Raw genomic sequence first — 16,936 nt, forward strand, 5'->3', positions numbered from 1 at the left:
TCGATATCTGCAAGTAATGAGCTCGGTAGATGCGGCTTACAATACAGAAACGGATTTTTTTTTTCGCGTATTCTCTCTCCGCCCCCCCCCCCCCCCTCCCGGTAAGCAGACATTCACGCGCCATTAAAAGAAGACGGGTGCGTTCGATTTGTGGTTGCGCATTATTCTCGTACGTAGACAGAATCCACCAATGAGTGGTCAATAGTGTGGGTATTGCGTTGCAACACTTTTTTTTGCTGCATTTTGTTTGTGTGAACGTGGTTTCTCGGAAGTGTATGCTGAATAATGGTCGAATCAACAATTTCTTTCAGTTTGCGCAAACTGGCCCAAAGGCAGGCCTTGAAGCATAGCCGTGCGTGCTTATTTTTTTTTAATTATATGCTCGCGTTGGTGTACCGACAGAACAGCACGCGACGAAAGGGCATGCGACAGCAGAGCACCGCCATAACAGCACGGCGTCAAAAGAGCACGCGACAAAACAGCACGCGACAGAACAGCACAGCGCCAGAAGGGCACAGCGTCAAAACCGCCCGCGATAGAAAAGCACAGCGACAAAATAGCGCAGCGACAAAAGCGCACGCGACAAAACAGCATGGCGACAAAACAGCACACGACAATACAGCACACCGCAAGGGCACAGCCTGAAACAATATTATTATTTTTATTATTATTATACTTTGATATTACCCCCAAAAATTGAAGGGCTACTTCAAAAACGATTAGTGTAAGGGATCGTTCCTATAAACCTTGATGTTGAAAAAGAAACAAAAGCCATTTTGAGTTTCATATAGCCCAACCTTTCGGCTTTTCTTTTTGAATTTTTTGGTTCTATACAAGTTTGTTTTCTCTCGGTGTCTGGATAGTTTTATCAAATGACGGCCCTGGCTTCTGCCGCTTTCATTTCAAACATCCTACATAGTGTAAAAATTAATACCGGAACATGTTTTTTGGAGAAAGAGTAGCGGAAACTGAAGAGAAACTCCTACAGAGCATCTTGCGCCCTCTGTAATGTTTGTATACGCTTTAAAATGTAAACAATTGCCCAGTTAGGCATTCCATGAAATCGTGCCCTTCTGTAGCTGTGCTGTTTTGGCGCTGCGCTGTTTTGTTAGTGTGCTCTTCCGTCGCGTGCGCTTTTGAGGCCGTGCTGTTTTGTCACGTGCTGTGTTGTCGCGTGCCCTTTTGACGCCGTGCTGTTATGTCGGTGCTCTTCTGTCGCGTGCCCGTTCGTCGTGTGCTGTTTTGACGGCGCCCCGCTCGCGTTACTGTGTCTCTGAACTAAAACGAATTTTTTGCACGTCTAAGGAACAGTCCTGTCTCAAGGCGTGTACAAGAAATAGGTATACATTGAGAGGAACCTTCAAGTCCTTTTCTTCTCCCGCCGAGGCGTGCGCGAGAAAAAATCTGTGTACGGTAGTCACTAGAACTTTTGAAGTTCTTCTTTCGTCATCAATTATTGTGCACCTAAATATTGTTACGTGGCGTAGGACATGAACAATGAGATGCGGACGATGTATTGTACACTATTTACATGGAGGCTATCACCGAGCTCGCACCGGCTGCGCGTCCGCCACTCCGTCGTTGTCGTCGTCGATGGTTGGACATCGGGAATTGTCCACTTTTTGTTCGTAACATCACCCCCCGGCCAAAGACGGCCGTCCCGGTTGCGCTCGGTCATCGTGAATGGATGGGTGCGGTGAAGATGAGATGCGATGCGTATTAACACTGAAGTCCTTTCCACGGCGAATGACGATGGCGGTATCCCATGACGACTGGTCCCCGAACATCGACGCCCACAAGGCCACGACGAACCGATGAGGGTGCCGGGAACCGCGCCGGACGAAAAGGCTGGGGACACGGCATGGGCGACACGTCTTGGCTGGTCACATGTCGTCAGGTCTCGGTTCTTGATCGGCTTTACACGGGCTGGGGACGCGGGGCGGGGTCATCGTCATGTGCTGATTGCGGCGGGGCTGGGGCTGCCCGACACGGCCCGCGTACCCTCGATGCTTGCGCCGGTGCCGAGACGGAGCGATGCTGGGGCCAGGACGGGGAGAAAGCCGCACACTCCACCAAACATGTTACGTGGCGTAGGACATGAACAATGAGATGCGGACAATGTATTGTACACTATTTACATGGAGGCTATCACCGAGCTCGCACCGGCTGCGCGTCCGCCACTCCGTCGTTGTTGTCGTCGTCGATGGTTGGACATCGGGAATGGTCCACTTGTTCGTAACAATATGTATGTAGCAAGTTTTTTTCCTATTGTGCACTATTGTACGCCTAAATTTGCATATGTCGTATTTTTGCTTACTGTGCAATAGTGGGTTCCAAAAATGTATATGCAATGCATGAGTGTAGTACATGTGTTTGCAAGCCTTCAAATCGAAGACCTGCTCATATGAATTTTCAATAAAGGAAAAGCAAAAATCATGTTTGTGTAACGCTCCCATTATTACCGCGACAAGGACAACAATTGCACACCAAAAACACGCTATTGCCTGCATGTTTTCTTCATTCAACTAATAAACACATTACTGCACACAGATACTATAGTGCCTAGAATACCAGTATATTCTAGGCACTATACAGATACCAAACGACGGGCAGCGGCCATTCCGAGGCATCGGCCTCCGCTCGCCCAACTTTCGCGAGCGTCGGTTACGGGGGCCAGCGCGCGGCGGCCCGCCCTGGCTGCCGCGGAAAAATGACGTCAGCAGCACCTATGAAGTTACCAAACTCCGTTCCCCCTCGCCACTCGTTGCCATGACGACTATTTCAACGTTTTTCACACACCACGTGCCACTAGGGGAGGATTGGTTGCTGTTGGAGGTAATTACGAGGGACCACGGTGGATGCTACAGAGGCCGCCGCATGCTTGCGTCGTTTCGTCGCTCATGTGTTAAAAAACACAAGTTCCCAGTGCCGCGCTCGCCCCACTGGGGGATCCAGCGTGAAATCCCGGGCGGGAGCATGTCGGTCCATTCCCGTAACGCCGCTTGCGACGGAGCGCTCCCGCTTGCTATCGGAACGAAGCCGACCGTCAAAAACGGGCAGCTCAATCGGTTTTCTCAGACGATTTCTTCTGGCGTCGTTATAATATTTGCGGGGTGCATCGTGTTAAACTGGCACTCCTGGAGTGGCCGGCATCGAATTGGCGCCCTTTTGCCGCTCGCGCCGTGCCGAGCAGTTGCGTTTCACCAATCGCCAAGTGACCGAGAGTTGAGCCAGAAATGGCAAAGGAACATTGCACGGAAGGATTTATCTATCAACGATAAGTCGCCGTCTACGGTCGTGTGTAACCAGCACTTCTTTCCGACTGACTACGCTTCCAGGTGCCGCATAAAGAAGCGTTTGCCTGGCGCTGTGCCCACCGTTTTCGAAGGCCGCGAAAAGGCCCCGCAAGGAACCTGTTCCTCCGGTACCTTCTCCAAAACAATTCAAGAGCCGCTGCCAGTGGCAGAAAAGTGTCCGTCAAATACCGCGAAGACACCAAAAGCATGAGCATGCTAACCACGAACAACGATCGCCGATGTGCAAGTCGGTGCCTCTCCACAATCTCGAGGCTGCGCTCTCAAGAGGCATACACCGAGCCGAGAGTCGGAAGTTATAACTCGCCAAGGAAAAGAAGCGCGGACCGTTCTATCGGGCAAGCAAACATCATGCTTCGTTGAGAAAAATCGAGGCGGGCTCGCGGAATGGTCACAAAGGAATACGAGAAGCAACATCTGACGTACCGCGAAGAGGTCATAAAGAATGCGTTATATTGAGATTTCTTTCACCGAAGGGCTCTGAACATGATCGAATGTCAGGGCTCCTAAACTTACCAGCAAAACGCACCCTAGTCCAACCACATCTGCAATGAGTGCTGGAACGCGAACCAGACTAGCTTACGAAGCGTCGCTTCTGAGCAGGAGGCGGAATATGGCATTGATTGAGCCAGCATTGGGGCACAATGCATCCATCACAGAAAAAGAGATGCCGTGTTTGGCTTTAAGCGCCGATCTCGTCGAAGGGCTCTTGTCGAACAGGGTTTCGTTCTGTGTGGCGCTAACAGTCAATGCGAGATTTTACGAAATAGCTAAGGGGGAAAGAGCTTTTGGAACGGATCAAACAAGTGATCGCCGCAGTCGAGTCGTGTGGTTTCCACATTCGTATTGCAACCGACAACTGCTCGGCAAACACCACGCTGTTCAAGCACATGGGCAATGGCTCTTTGCGCACGGTTATCACGCACCCGCATCACCCTATCCGGGTAATCTTCCTTAGCTTTGAGCCGTGCCATGTGATCAAAAATATCCGAAGCCAGTTCCTCGAAAGGCAGCTCACTGATGTCTGCGACGTTACACGTGGTACATACGTACAGAAATTGTACGAATATCATAAGTCGATGACGGTGAAACTTGCTCGCAACCTAACACGAAACATAAGTATCCAATGAATCTTGAAAAGCAGAATGTACCGCGTGCTGTCCAAGTGTTCTCGCCACAGGTGTGTGCGGCACTACAACATCTGCAGGAGAATTACCGTGGAGACAGGGCCCTGAAATATTTCAAAGACGCGGGTGCAACGATTCAATTTATGAAAACCATTGAGGAACGGTTTGATATCCATGATACTTGTTTTGCTGGAAGTGATTACGAGGCGGCGATTTGCAGTCCACGCGATCATCGTTTGCTGTGTTTTGAATACAACTTCACCGTGTACATAAAAAATGTAGTCGTGTTCGTTCGCCTCAGGCACCCGGCTCTCACAGAAGAGACTTTTGAAGCGTTGCTATTCACAGCGCCATCGACTGTGGAAACAACACGCTTCTTGCTTCAAGAAGGCGTCAGTTATGTGTTGACTAAGAACCTAAATAGCCATCCGGTTGAGGCCCTCTTTGGACGAATGCGACAATTGTGTGGTGGCAACGCCGAAGCCGTCACGGCTGCCCTTGATCAGATTGCGAAGGCATTGTGCACAAAACAAGCCTATATTGGTGCTGAACAAGTGTCAGCAACACTGTCTGCAAGGTTCCACGACAAGCCGGAAGACCTGATGCAGTGTCAAGCCCTACACCAAGGTCGGTGCCTTGCTCCGGCTTGTCATATGTTGGCAGCTACATCGACGGGTTAAGAACGGATTTTGGTTGAAGATCCTGTGAAATGCTCCTCACAACATGCAACAAGAATAATCCTTTGTACGCACTGTTGCAAGGCCAAGACAGAGCGGGCTATGCTACCCAAGGCAAGAGTTTCTTGCTCTTTCTAACACGTTAATTAGTTTGTTTTGAGCGCGTGCAACGCATCGGCTAAGAAAGAATACGCTTGAAGTTCTTCAGCTACTCGTCGAGCGTCGGCTTGAACGCACGACACCACTAAACTGCCCAGAGTGTGTTGACGACAGGCATGCGAATAGATCCGCAGCATTAATTGCCGAAAAATTCATGAGAATACTACTCATCAACCACACAAAAAAAATCACCGGCGCACAAGCGATGCCGTCCAATTATTCCCACAAGCCGTCCAGAAAAATCATCAGACTGACAAAATGAACTCTGGATTCTCGACGAGAAAGCAAAAAAAAAAAAAAAGAAACAAGAAATCCTTCGGCGAGCTGCTGCTTTGCGCAGAAATGCCTTTTCTGTGTTTTTATTTTTTTAACTTCCTGCTGAAGTTTGCTGAAATGAATGTTTGAAGTGCAGCAGGTGTTATTGAATAAAAAGTATTCGGAACAATCGATTCGCATGTTTTTCTTCCTGTGCCCCGCGTCAAAATGTGTCAAACGTTTATGATTCGGTGCTTCCCGAAGGTAATGTTACGCTGTTTGACCCTATTAGACAGAAAATTCAGAAGGGATAATGCAATCGCTTATTTTAAAAACTCCCATGCAAATTAGCGCGGACAGGTATCCCCTGTAGCCACGGCAGAAATAGAGGAGCGGCAAATGCGCGCGTTGCTGCGCCGCCCCTATACACCGCCCGTGCTGTAGCTCGACTGACGACGGTTGGGCCGCAGCGCACGAACTAGTGGCGGTGAAAGGTTCGGGAACTATGCCTGAGGCGCAGGCCGTATGAAAGTGCGCGCACGCCGTTCCTCCAGTCCGGCCGTAACAGTGCACGCACAAACCGGCAACCGGTGTTAGGGACGTGTCCGATAATTGAGTCCAACACCATGAAAACAGGAATAACTGGTGTATTTTACATTAGACTGAATTCAAACTATTGGCTACTACAATGGCGTCCGCTGATCCTTGTTGTCTTCTTCTTTCTTCCCCAGCGTCCTCGAGCCATGCCCTCTTCTTCATCTCGATTACGGGACTATGTGCGACACAACAAAATTCAACATCCTCCCCACCCCACAAAAAAGTGTAGTCCAAGCTCCTGACGTTGTCCGTACAGCCTTTGACTAAAATGCTACTGTCACGGTACGCCGAAAACACTTGATATCGAGCTCGCCTCATAGGGAAAAATGTTCGGTAACCCATCTACTACTTTCCACGGAGAAGTGCAACGTTTGCAAACTTCTTTCAATCACTGGTGCTATCTCCAAGCCGGATCAGTTGCCGTTTGGTCGCTCCTTACAGTCCTCCACACTCAGTGACGTACGCTCTCTTCTGTCCTCGCTACTTTTCATCCGTAGCCCCTCCTTGTGACGTGCACAGTTAAGTTTCACTTTGTATTGTGCAGAAAATCTTTCAGGCCATGAACCATAGTCTGATCCTTCATTTGCTAGGACCGAATGTGTCTTCTTTGTACCTCGTTCCATTTCGGATTGGGCCGCGGACGGTACTATAGTCCCCTTTGTTTTCTGCAGCTTGAGAATGAAAGCTTTCAGGCGATGAACCGTAATCTGACCTGTGATGTGAGAGGACCGAATGTCGCTTTTTTGTAGCTCGTTTCGTTTCGCTTTGCGCCATGTACGGTAAATTGCTCAGTCGGAACACTTGACTGCTCCAATTTTGGCTCGCCTTTTGTGGAAACCATTTTGCACCGGGAGCTTTTAGACCGAACTTGTGAAGATGGTGTACCTTGGCTACGGAAAATTCTCGTACGCTTCTTGCGTTTTGACTGGAGCCCTGTCGTACTTGCCGGTCGCTCCTGGTACTGATCACTATAATAAGTACGCCTGCGCCTGTCACAAGCTTGATGCCATTTTCGCAGACTTGATTCTTTGCTGTCGCCACCTTTACAGTGTCTGGAAGGCACGCTCCTTTCGTTTTGGTCATCTGCTGGCTTTGCTTCAAACATTTCGAGATTTCCAGGACCCCAGAGTCTACTCTTTGCTTCAAACATTTCGAGATTTCCAGCACCCCAGAATCTACTAACCACTTCGCCCACCGCCTCACAGTTGGGGCTCACTTTCAACACGCAGACGTTTGATGTAACACCTGATCAACTGAGTACAGAAAGGGGACCCTGGAGCATCCACCTAAAGACAGAGTCGAGTGCAACTAATCGATTGTTTCTGGGATGACGATGTACCTCTCCGGTCATAACCTTCCAGAGATGATCAGCTCCCAGCAGCAGGCTAATCCCACGCACCGGCGCCATGCCTGAGTGAAAAAGCTTGTCCGCAATAGGCTGACCGGTAGCTTCGAGAGACAAAACAAAGTCACTTTCCATTGGCACTTGCACGATGTCCTTGCAAATGAAAGAAACTTCGATGGCCTCCACAGAGAACAGTTCGTCATTGTACTGACTGCGGATGACCAGTTCCACTAGACGGCATTCCTTTGTTGCTTACGTATCCTGACCGAAGATGTTCAGTTGCAAGCAGGTTTTCCCAAACTCCCGTAAACCAAGGTTACGGGAGACATCTTCTCGGATGAAAGAGCGCTGACTTCCCCCTTCTACGATGCCATGGACGTACGCACACTGTCGATCCCCCTAAATCCAGAGCCGACAAGTTTGCAGCAGTATTTCCGTGCCTAGAATGCGTTGATTGCTGGAGTGAAGGCTACTGGCATTCAACTTCCCCATGTTATTTGCTCTGTCAGTTTCTCTGCGCTGCCAGGTAGGATCGCAAACCGATGACACATGTCGTCCGTTGCAGTTTGCGCACGTGACATTGCGGCGACGCTCTTTAGAAAAATGTCCTTTCAAAGTGCACCGAAAACATCGTCTGTCAGCAGCCAACTTCCTTAACCGATCCTTATGACTGATGTTTCCGTCGCATAATTGCGTGTAATGCTGGTCTGAGTCACTGAACAGACAACTGGATCCGCCCGAGGTGCTAAAATTTAGCACAGTTGCCGTTGGCGGCATGCCCAAACCTCCCTCGCCATCTTGCGCTTTAGGCCGGGCTTTTTCCTTTTTGCTTTCAACTCCACTCCGTTCTCGGCATTCCACTTCAGTCATAAGGTGGGTTAAAAGCGCGTCAAGCTCGCCGTCAAGGGACGCCGGTGGCACCGGTGCTCCGCCGACGGAGGACTCTCTCTCTCGAAGGCTTGATCTGTGCGAGCTATGTGCTATTTGTCAGTGACAAGCAACGAGAATGTCTGATGGCAAGGCTCGCAGGAGCACATCAGTCATCATTGTCGAGTAAGTGGCAGAGGAAACCTTTAGAGCTGCGAGTCCACGAACATGACACTGCACGTGGTCCAGCAGTCGTCGCAGTCCGCCGACATCATTCGAGGACACCACTGAAGGAAGCACTCGAAGCTGCGCTAAATGCTCCTGCACAATGCGGCTGGTGTCACCGAAGCGCCGCGAAAGAATTTCCACGGCGTGTGAGTAACAATCTTCCGTGGTTTGCAGCCTGGCAATGGATGAAGCAGCCAACCCACCCAGCAGCGACCGAAGGTAATTGAACTTCTCTCCATTGTTCAGACTGGGGTTTTCGTGGACAGCTGCCTTGAACTGCGTCCAAAAGCTCAGCCACTGCCACAACTCGCCGTTGAAGGTTTGCAGCTGCAGCGTCGGGAGCTTCACGGAGCCTACGCTCGTCACTGTGAGTCTCCGCCGCCGTAGCTGGGGCTGTCGACCCAGGCAGGCGTGTACCACTCCGAAGTAAATTCTCCTTGGCCTTCAGCTGGCCCAGCATGCCTTTGGCGGCGTCCTCATATTTCAGCATTGATTAATACTCAGCCGCGAACTCTTCGTCGGGTATAGTGTCTTCAAACTGGGCATTCAGCTTACTCAACTCATCATTGTTCGACTGCAGACGCTCCATGAGTGAGCCCAACGTTTGCACATCCGCGGTATCCAGTACAATTTTAGCTTCATTGATGAGCCTGGTATTTTGCTGCCTACGAGTCCTTCTTTTTTCTTTCAGCTTGTGCATGCTGCGTTACTTGCCTCTACCTGGTAGACACAGTCACCGCTTTCAGTCCGCTTGGTTCTTGATCTGCCGTGTGTGGCTCCATGCATGTCAATGGTTGCGGTCAGGAACGGCCTTGCGACGCACTGCATGCGGCCCGAAAGGCAACCCGACGTGAGCGCAACATGGATGCAAACTGGAATCGTGAAAACCATGCGATTAGCCATACGGCCAACCGTTATTTTATTTACTTAAGTGACAATGGCGCAATTTAGTCGAAATACCATGCCCGCTTGTGTGAGTCATGGTTGCCATTACGTGTTCTGCAAATTCCTCGTCTATTTTTATTCCTAGGAGGGAAATTTGCGCAAAAAACCTCTAGGAAGCTCGTTTGATTGAACGCGCCGCTGCACCTGGGTTACGAGGAGCGCCGTAGTGGAGGGCTTCGAGGAGTAGTGGAGGACCACGTGAGGAGCTTCAATGTGCGCCCAAGTGTCGACAAACGGGTGTTTTCGCTTTCCGCCTCCGTAAGAGAAACGCCCACCCCGGCCCCCACGGAACCGGCGTCTTTGGGCTCAGCAGTGCAACGCCACTGAGAACTATGGAGGGTCAGAAAGCGGGAAGAATACCGTAAGGTAAGTTCCGCTTTGTTCACTTACCTGGTACTTCAGATTTGATAGCTGTGGTAGTGAGCCGGTTCATCGGAAATCCAGCGCTGTCCGTGCCAACGACCTTCACATAAAATTAAAGGACTCTAATAAGCAGGTGACCACCCACAGGAACACGTCAACTTGTGCCTACTCAAATAGGCACAGTCAAATATAGTCTATACATTCTATACAGTCAAAACCGATTATAACGAACCTGGATAGAGAGAATTATGCTATACATCGAACAAAAGCCAAATCCGTTACGGAAGTGCATGCGAAGCATATTCCTTATAACGAAGTTCACGTCGGCTATATCGAACTGGGCGCGCCTACAATTGCCACCGAAATGCACGGTCTGGGAGCGGCGATTGCGGCGCTGATTTGCAATGATTGAGATGTTGAGCCTCGCATGGAGCGACGACACCTTCCATGACTGTTTCCGACGCACCAGATTCATGACGGAGCCCATGCAGTCACCGAGTCTGAACCAAGACGGCAGCATCGGCGAACAGCGCAAAGAGCTCGCCAACGTTCCAGACGCTGTACCGAAAGAAGTGTCCTTTGAGGACTTCCTGAGTGTCAACGACGACTTTGCCGTCACTGTAACCGCCCCCCCCCCCCCCCCCCGAGGCACAGAGAGTATCGCAGATGACATGGCAGCCGGGGCTGCCAAAAGCACTGAAGAGACTGAGGATGCCACAACGTAAAGCCATTTGATGCTTTATGAAGCGCTTTTGCCAGTCGATGTGCTCCGCCAATATTGCTTCGATATTGAAAGGCACGGACCTAAACTGGAGCAAACGATGTCTCGTGTGGAGAATGCGGTGCTAGTTGGTGCCGCCACGATGAAAGCGAAAACAAAAATCACCGCTTTTTTTGGAAAGTTGGCAGTTAAGGCGGAAAGTAACTTTACTGCATGCAATAAATGGATTGTAAGGTAATGGGATACTTTGTGTGTTCGTTTCCCTATGTGGCAACAGCAGGGTGGAGGGGGGCAGGGAGAGGTGGGTCCCGCGTATTGCGAATTTGTAACAAAAAAAATTCGTTATAGACGGGTTCAGCTATTGGATATAGCGGTCTAATCGCGGTGCATATTACAGTTCCCTATTACCGGGTTTGACTGCATGACCTAGGGTGCCCTTTAACTTCTTACCATTGGGCAACTTCAACTTTATTTTTTTTCACATTTTTTGTGTTACACAACGTAGAATAAAATGCTTGGACAGGAACAAAAAGCTACCGCAAAGTACCTGCCCATTTCTTGGCACCGAGGGAAGCAAGCGAGGATTAAAAAGAGCATAAAATACACGCGGGTAACGTGTTGCACTGTCATATACATTCACAAAAACATCCCCAAGGTGCAATAATTTCTCTTCAACTGCGAAGTTCTGAGAAAGCTGTGCAGCTTTCCTTTGAAGCCGTAAGGCTGCGTTGTGGTGGATGTCAAATATTCCTTTTCAGTATGAATTAAGACGCTAAATAGCATTCTGGCGCCAATAACGCTAAAGCAGTTCTGTCTGGCTTAAAAGGCACTATCAAGCTTGATGCATTACAAATTGGCGCGCCCAATTTGAACTTACCATTACCATTACACTCTGGGGTAGCGACAGCTGGTATGTTCCCGAGTTATTTCACTTCTGCTCATAACTCTGCAACTGTGCTAGACATTTAGTATGGCTTCTTCAGGATTTACGTTTCTTCTTTGTTGACATTATAGGTTCACTAAGAGCAATATTTCTGCTGGCTTGACGTCTGAATCAACCAAAACGTGAATATTCTACAAAATGTAACGAATTTTCAGGAGCATCTCCCACGATATTTTGCTCTTGGGAAATACGGGTGCCCTTTTTGAAAGCGAGGTCATATTTAGGTGTAACATCCGGTTCACACATTCTGCTTGCATCCTCGGAACCCGAACGTGTCCTTTTGGCTAAGAAATCGTTCTTTATTGTACTCTTTTTTTTTCAAATTTTCCTCGGAGATCTTTTCCGCTAGTGCGAATAAACCGTTTGACTAAGGAAATTTTTTGTTAGCTTTTAATTCTTTCTCCGGAGGAACCCCTCATTGCACCCTTTCCGCTTGATTGCTTCAAGCACAATGCACAACTCCAAGTGGTTGGACGGGCACCAAACATCACAGTAAGAGTCATTACTGCTTGGTCCAACTGATATGCTCGCCGCTAATTTTGTTAAATTTAGAAAAAGCAGTGCGATAATATGCCGCCCTGTCATGACCGCGGTTGAACTGTATCACCACCACTGCTATTTTGATGTCACGCACAATCTGCTTCTTTTAAACAGCGTGAAATGGTTTCTTTTACTTTCGTTACGATTTCTAAGAGCACTATCGTATGTACATATGACGGCAGCACTCTCGACAAGCTGCCAGTCCTTTCGGAAAGATATTAGCTGCCCATTTTCACGGAAGGATGAAATAAGAAATGCAAAATCGGAAACGGGGGAGGCTAACAAGCGCTGGATACCTCGCACATGCGAGAGGAAAAACGCAGAGGAAAGAAGGGGCGGAGACATAGAATAAAAAAAATGATATGAACGCTGGAAATAAAGAGCAAAAATAAACGAAAAGTTAATGTACTCGCCACTAAAAGAAAAACGGCATCCAAGCGACGTTGGTACGCCCAAAATAGTCTCACACGTATTGTCACTCGCAAATAGTCCTGGAAAAGCGAACACGCGCTACTATTAGCAAAACGTGCGGGCCTTGAGGCCCGCAAGCACTGAGGGGCCTTGAGGCGTTATCAAAATGCAACATTTTTGTTTCTTGACTTAACTACTTCCACATTTAAATAAAAACCCTGCCGGTACAACAAGTGCAAACTGAAACCTCCAAAAAATAAAAAAAATATGGTTATTTACTTTCTTAAATTCGACTTGATTTTTAGGAACCACGTTCATAAAACAGTGCCACTAAGGGGCAAGAGCAGGAACAATGGCACACCTTGAGGAAGAAGAGGTCGTCTGGTGGTACAAACGAGGTACTGGAGCTGTACATATGCCGCCTCTGTGGCACGGGGCTCAAAGATAGCTTGGCAAGTCGGTCGCCGCGAACGCTGAGCAGTTGAAGTTCCTTGAGTACGGCGTCGCTGCTGGAGTTCACCAGGACGTACGATGGCATGCCTGAGAAAGCGCGACCGGCTTCATTGCATACTGCGAACTTCACATATGCAAGAAACCCTTCAATCGATGCACGAATGACAGTCCCTCTTTGGATCAACCGCGCGCGCACACAGAAGAGGGAAGGGATCCCTTTCAGGTATGCTCGAGGAATCACGGGAACTGTGAGCAAGTGGCCGCGTTTGTAGCAAGGATCGGGGAAAGTAATAACTATCTGCACTTTCCTACCGCGAGCCTCCAGGCCAACGTCAGCGCTCCCCACAAAAAGAAATGTCGTCTTAGAACGGCTAATGGAGGTCAGACAGCTTTCCAAATGTTCCCCTGCTGATAACATCATGATTTAGGCGTACTGCCGGGTAGAAACCTACCTTGCAACTCGCATGTGAACTACCTGACCACCAAACCTGGTTGAGCTAGTTGGTTCATGCTTATTGGAAATAATAAAAGGGGGGGGTGGGAAGCAGACAAAGACGAATTAAGAAACATACACCACATACAGGCGCCAACTTTCAACTATTTATTCATGAAAAAAAAATCGCCTCAATCCACTCTGTGAATGTGGATGGAAAGCAAAGCTGTAAATGGCACCCACAACGATTACCCATGCGACGTCCCTTAAATTCACTCACGTCGCTCTACAAATAGTGAAACCAGAGAGAAGTGAAATGCACTTAACCACCACATTTATTAATTCAAAGAGATAATATTGGTGAGGTTAAATCAAAGCATGATGCATGAACAATGGTTGGTTGAGTTGTATTGGTGTAGCACATGAGTGGAAACTCGTTTTTTATAAAATTAAAGGAAGCTCAAACCCGGTGTTAGACGACCTCACTTCTCCGTCTCTGCCGCTGCGGAAAGAGGCGACGATATCGGCGGCGGAGACGGAGGAGGAGGATCTGGAAGAGGAGGAAATCCTTCTATTCAGATTATACCCCTCGAGCGCGGCCTGTAGGGGCGCCACTGAAATCCCCCTAGCGGCCCGTTTCGAAAGCAGCCGCCGGAGTCCGCGCCCCGCTCCCCACAGTCGCCGCTGATTTTGCGGCACGTTCACAACCGGGAATAACCGTTTGCGGGTGTTTGAAATCCATGTTTATGTGGAGCAGTCACTCTGTTCGCAAATGGGGTGTGTTTACGTAAGTGCAAATGTTTCTGACGCGATCTTAGTGTGGTATATGCCTGTATAAGCGCCAGGTGTGGGTCACAGGCAAGAGTCGCAAGAGGAGAAAAGCTTGAATTAATCGAAAGGTATCGGATTCCTTGAGGCCTCGCTTCTTGGTGGCAACTCGCATGATCATGTGTATGATTTGATTGATGCTGTGTTTGAGGCGCTCCAAGGATACGTCCCTCTTGGTGTTGGCCTAGAGATGTAGGCCCAGGATCTTGATCCTGGGGCTTGGAGTTATGGCCTGTCCATCAAGTACTGTTTGAATGTGTTCCTTGATGTGTCGTTTGGCGTGAGGGCGGACGACAAGGAGCTGTCATTTTTTACGGGAACACTGGAGGCCACAGGCTTTAGCACATTTGCGTACTAAAAGTGAGATGCCATGCGTTATTGTGAGCTTCCTTCAATTTTTGTAACCCCTAACACCCACGCGACGCGCGCACAGGGCCGCTAGAAGTGCTGTGGGCGGAGCGCACAGCAGCGCGAGAGGTCGCGTGACGGTACCACGTTGCATTCAACGAGAATGCAGGGGGTGAATTCATAGATGTGCTTGGTGAGTGCACCACCTCTCTTCCCCGTCTTCGCGTGGGCTCGTAGCTAAATTGGTAGGACAACGGGCTCTCGCTTTGTTACTCTGTTAGTTCCAGGTTCGATTCCTGTTGGTGCCAGTAAATCCTTTTATTTGTTCGCGGGAGTTTTCTGTTGACACCAACGGTCGCGAAAGAACCTTTGGGGGTAGAGGTAAAAAGGTTTGCTTTGTATACAGGCCAGGAGTACGGAATCAAGGTTACGGCCAGGAATGAACATTTGCTGCCGGCCTTTCAACAGGATACTGTACACTCGTCAAGGTGTACATTGGCCAAACGGGCCGCTGCTTCAACGAACGGGCAAGACAGCACCGGTTGGCTGTTAGCAGCAACAGCGGCGGGCGATGCGGCTGCACGCCATTCCTGGACCAGACGACCTTCTTGAAAAAAGCAGGAAACAAGACGGAAAGGGAGATTATCGAGGCTTACTTCATCAAAAAAGCGGGGGATGACTGCGTCAGCACGCCGTCACTATCACTTAGTGATAAAGAGATGTCTTTTATTAAAGACATGTTTTAATCACCCAGAGTAGAATGTGCGGTAGTCGTCATGATTATGTGTATGCTGTGTCACTAGTGCGTGTGTTGTGCCGTCATGTCAAGTGATGTTACTCTTTTATACGACAGCCGGCAGAAAATGTTCATTCTTGGCAGTAATCTTGATTGTGTACTCCTGGCCTGTATATAAGTAAGCGTGTTTTCCATGAATAAACAGTTGGAAGTTGGCGCCTGTATATGGTCTATGTTTCTTACTTCGTCTTTGTCTGCTTAGCGCCCCCCTTTGACTATTTCCAATACCTGACCAACTGTCGTCCCCGCACGCTTCGCATGATTGCCAGGTTGACAAAGGAAATCACACAATGGTCATGATTTGACACGCTCTACCGCGCCCTAATTTTACCTGAGCTCGGTTCGTCCACTGCAGTGTGGAATTTTGAGGCCGTCCGGCACCTTTTCGACGGGAAAGGATTCCGAAGTGATGCACTAAAATTGCGTTTCGTCCTTACTCAGCCAAAATGCGCACGGCGCGCTTCTTCTACCGGCCGCTCCATAGGCGCTGTCATTTTAGGTTTCACTGCGCCTGCGTGTGAGCTCATTTCATCTACGAGTGTAACGCACACGAGTATTCCCGGATAGCCACTTTCATGTGCACACAACAAAGACCCTGCCACCAGTGTCACTCACTGTCTGAAAAATGTGATGATTTGAACACGCCTGTTGTGGAACGCCACCATGTGTATAGTTTTCCCTCTTTTTTTCTACGTCTTGCGTCCACCGGGTCACGTTTTTATACCTAGTCCGGATTAACGTATTCATACCATGCACTCGAACTCATAAAATAATCTTCATTTCAATTTAGCTTCTTCCTTGACAGTCTTTTTTCTACACTTTGTCTAATAAAAGCCCCGGATTGCCCATTGTGAAGCGGGGGACGTGACCGTCGTGGCAAATATCGAGGAGGCGTCTGCTATGTTCCTGGCTGCCTTCGCCTCAATCACCCCGGCATTCGGAAATGTCCCCCGCTCACCTCTCATCGGCGCTCGTTGCGTGTGTCGCATCTCGTCGGCAGGCTCTTGCGAGAAGCCATGGCGAAAGCCCGTCGCACTCACGCCTGTGGCACGAACTGAGCGGACCCCATCCGCGCTAGCGGCCCGAATTTGCCAGCGGCCTGCATCTGGTTTCCTCACGACCATGGCCAGGGCGTTCCCCACGCGCAGGGCAACATCCATGTCGACGCCAGGAACGAGCGCCCTTCCTGAAAAACGAAATGTCAGTCCACCAAGCATTCGACGAGGAACGCGTATATCGCAGTAAAGGTGAGAGCATCCTGTGCGTCATTTTGCCTCGCTAATGTGCCTGGAATCAGTGGGCGCTGTTGGAAATTGTAAAATTCTTTTTGATACATTGTTGCCGGTGTACTGCGGATTAATTGTTGCAAATAAAATTTCAGGCACATCGGCTTTCTTTCTCAAATTTTTACCCGAACCGATGATCTAACCGGTGAGAGGTCACCGCCCCAAATAATCATCAAAATGTTTAACCAATCCTTTCGTGAACATACAAATGATTAAATTTATATCCGCGCCTTTTTCTCCAATGTTACAAACAGCAGCATATGACGAAATCCTTTGTTGGCTCCTGGTATACCCATGAAC

At 49.1% G+C, this 16,936-nt stretch overlaps 1 protein-coding gene across 1 annotated transcript in view; it reads right to left on the bottom strand.

Moving 5' to 3' along the window:
* Positions 1-16,510, bottom strand: part of LOC144140606 (hemicentin-1-like) — a 351,863-nt gene extending 335,353 nt beyond the window's left edge. The window contains exons 1-3 of the mRNA XM_077672311.1: positions 16,309-16,510; positions 12,854-13,032; positions 9,905-9,977 (exon numbers count right to left, since the gene is read on the bottom strand). Coding sequence (XP_077528437.1) covers positions 9,905-9,977; positions 12,854-13,032; positions 16,309-16,510 — 454 coding nt within the window. The remainder of the gene's footprint in view (positions 1-9,904; positions 9,978-12,853; positions 13,033-16,308) is intronic.
* Between the last annotated feature and the right edge of the window lie 426 nt (positions 16,511-16,936).

This window comes from Haemaphysalis longicornis, unplaced genomic scaffold (genome assembly GCF_048455015.1).
Source record: "Haemaphysalis longicornis isolate Haplotype H1 unplaced genomic scaffold, Haemaphysalis longicornis Haplotype H1 scaffold_1, whole genome shotgun sequence".
NCBI lineage: Eukaryota > Metazoa > Arthropoda > Arachnida > Ixodida > Ixodidae > Haemaphysalis > Haemaphysalis longicornis.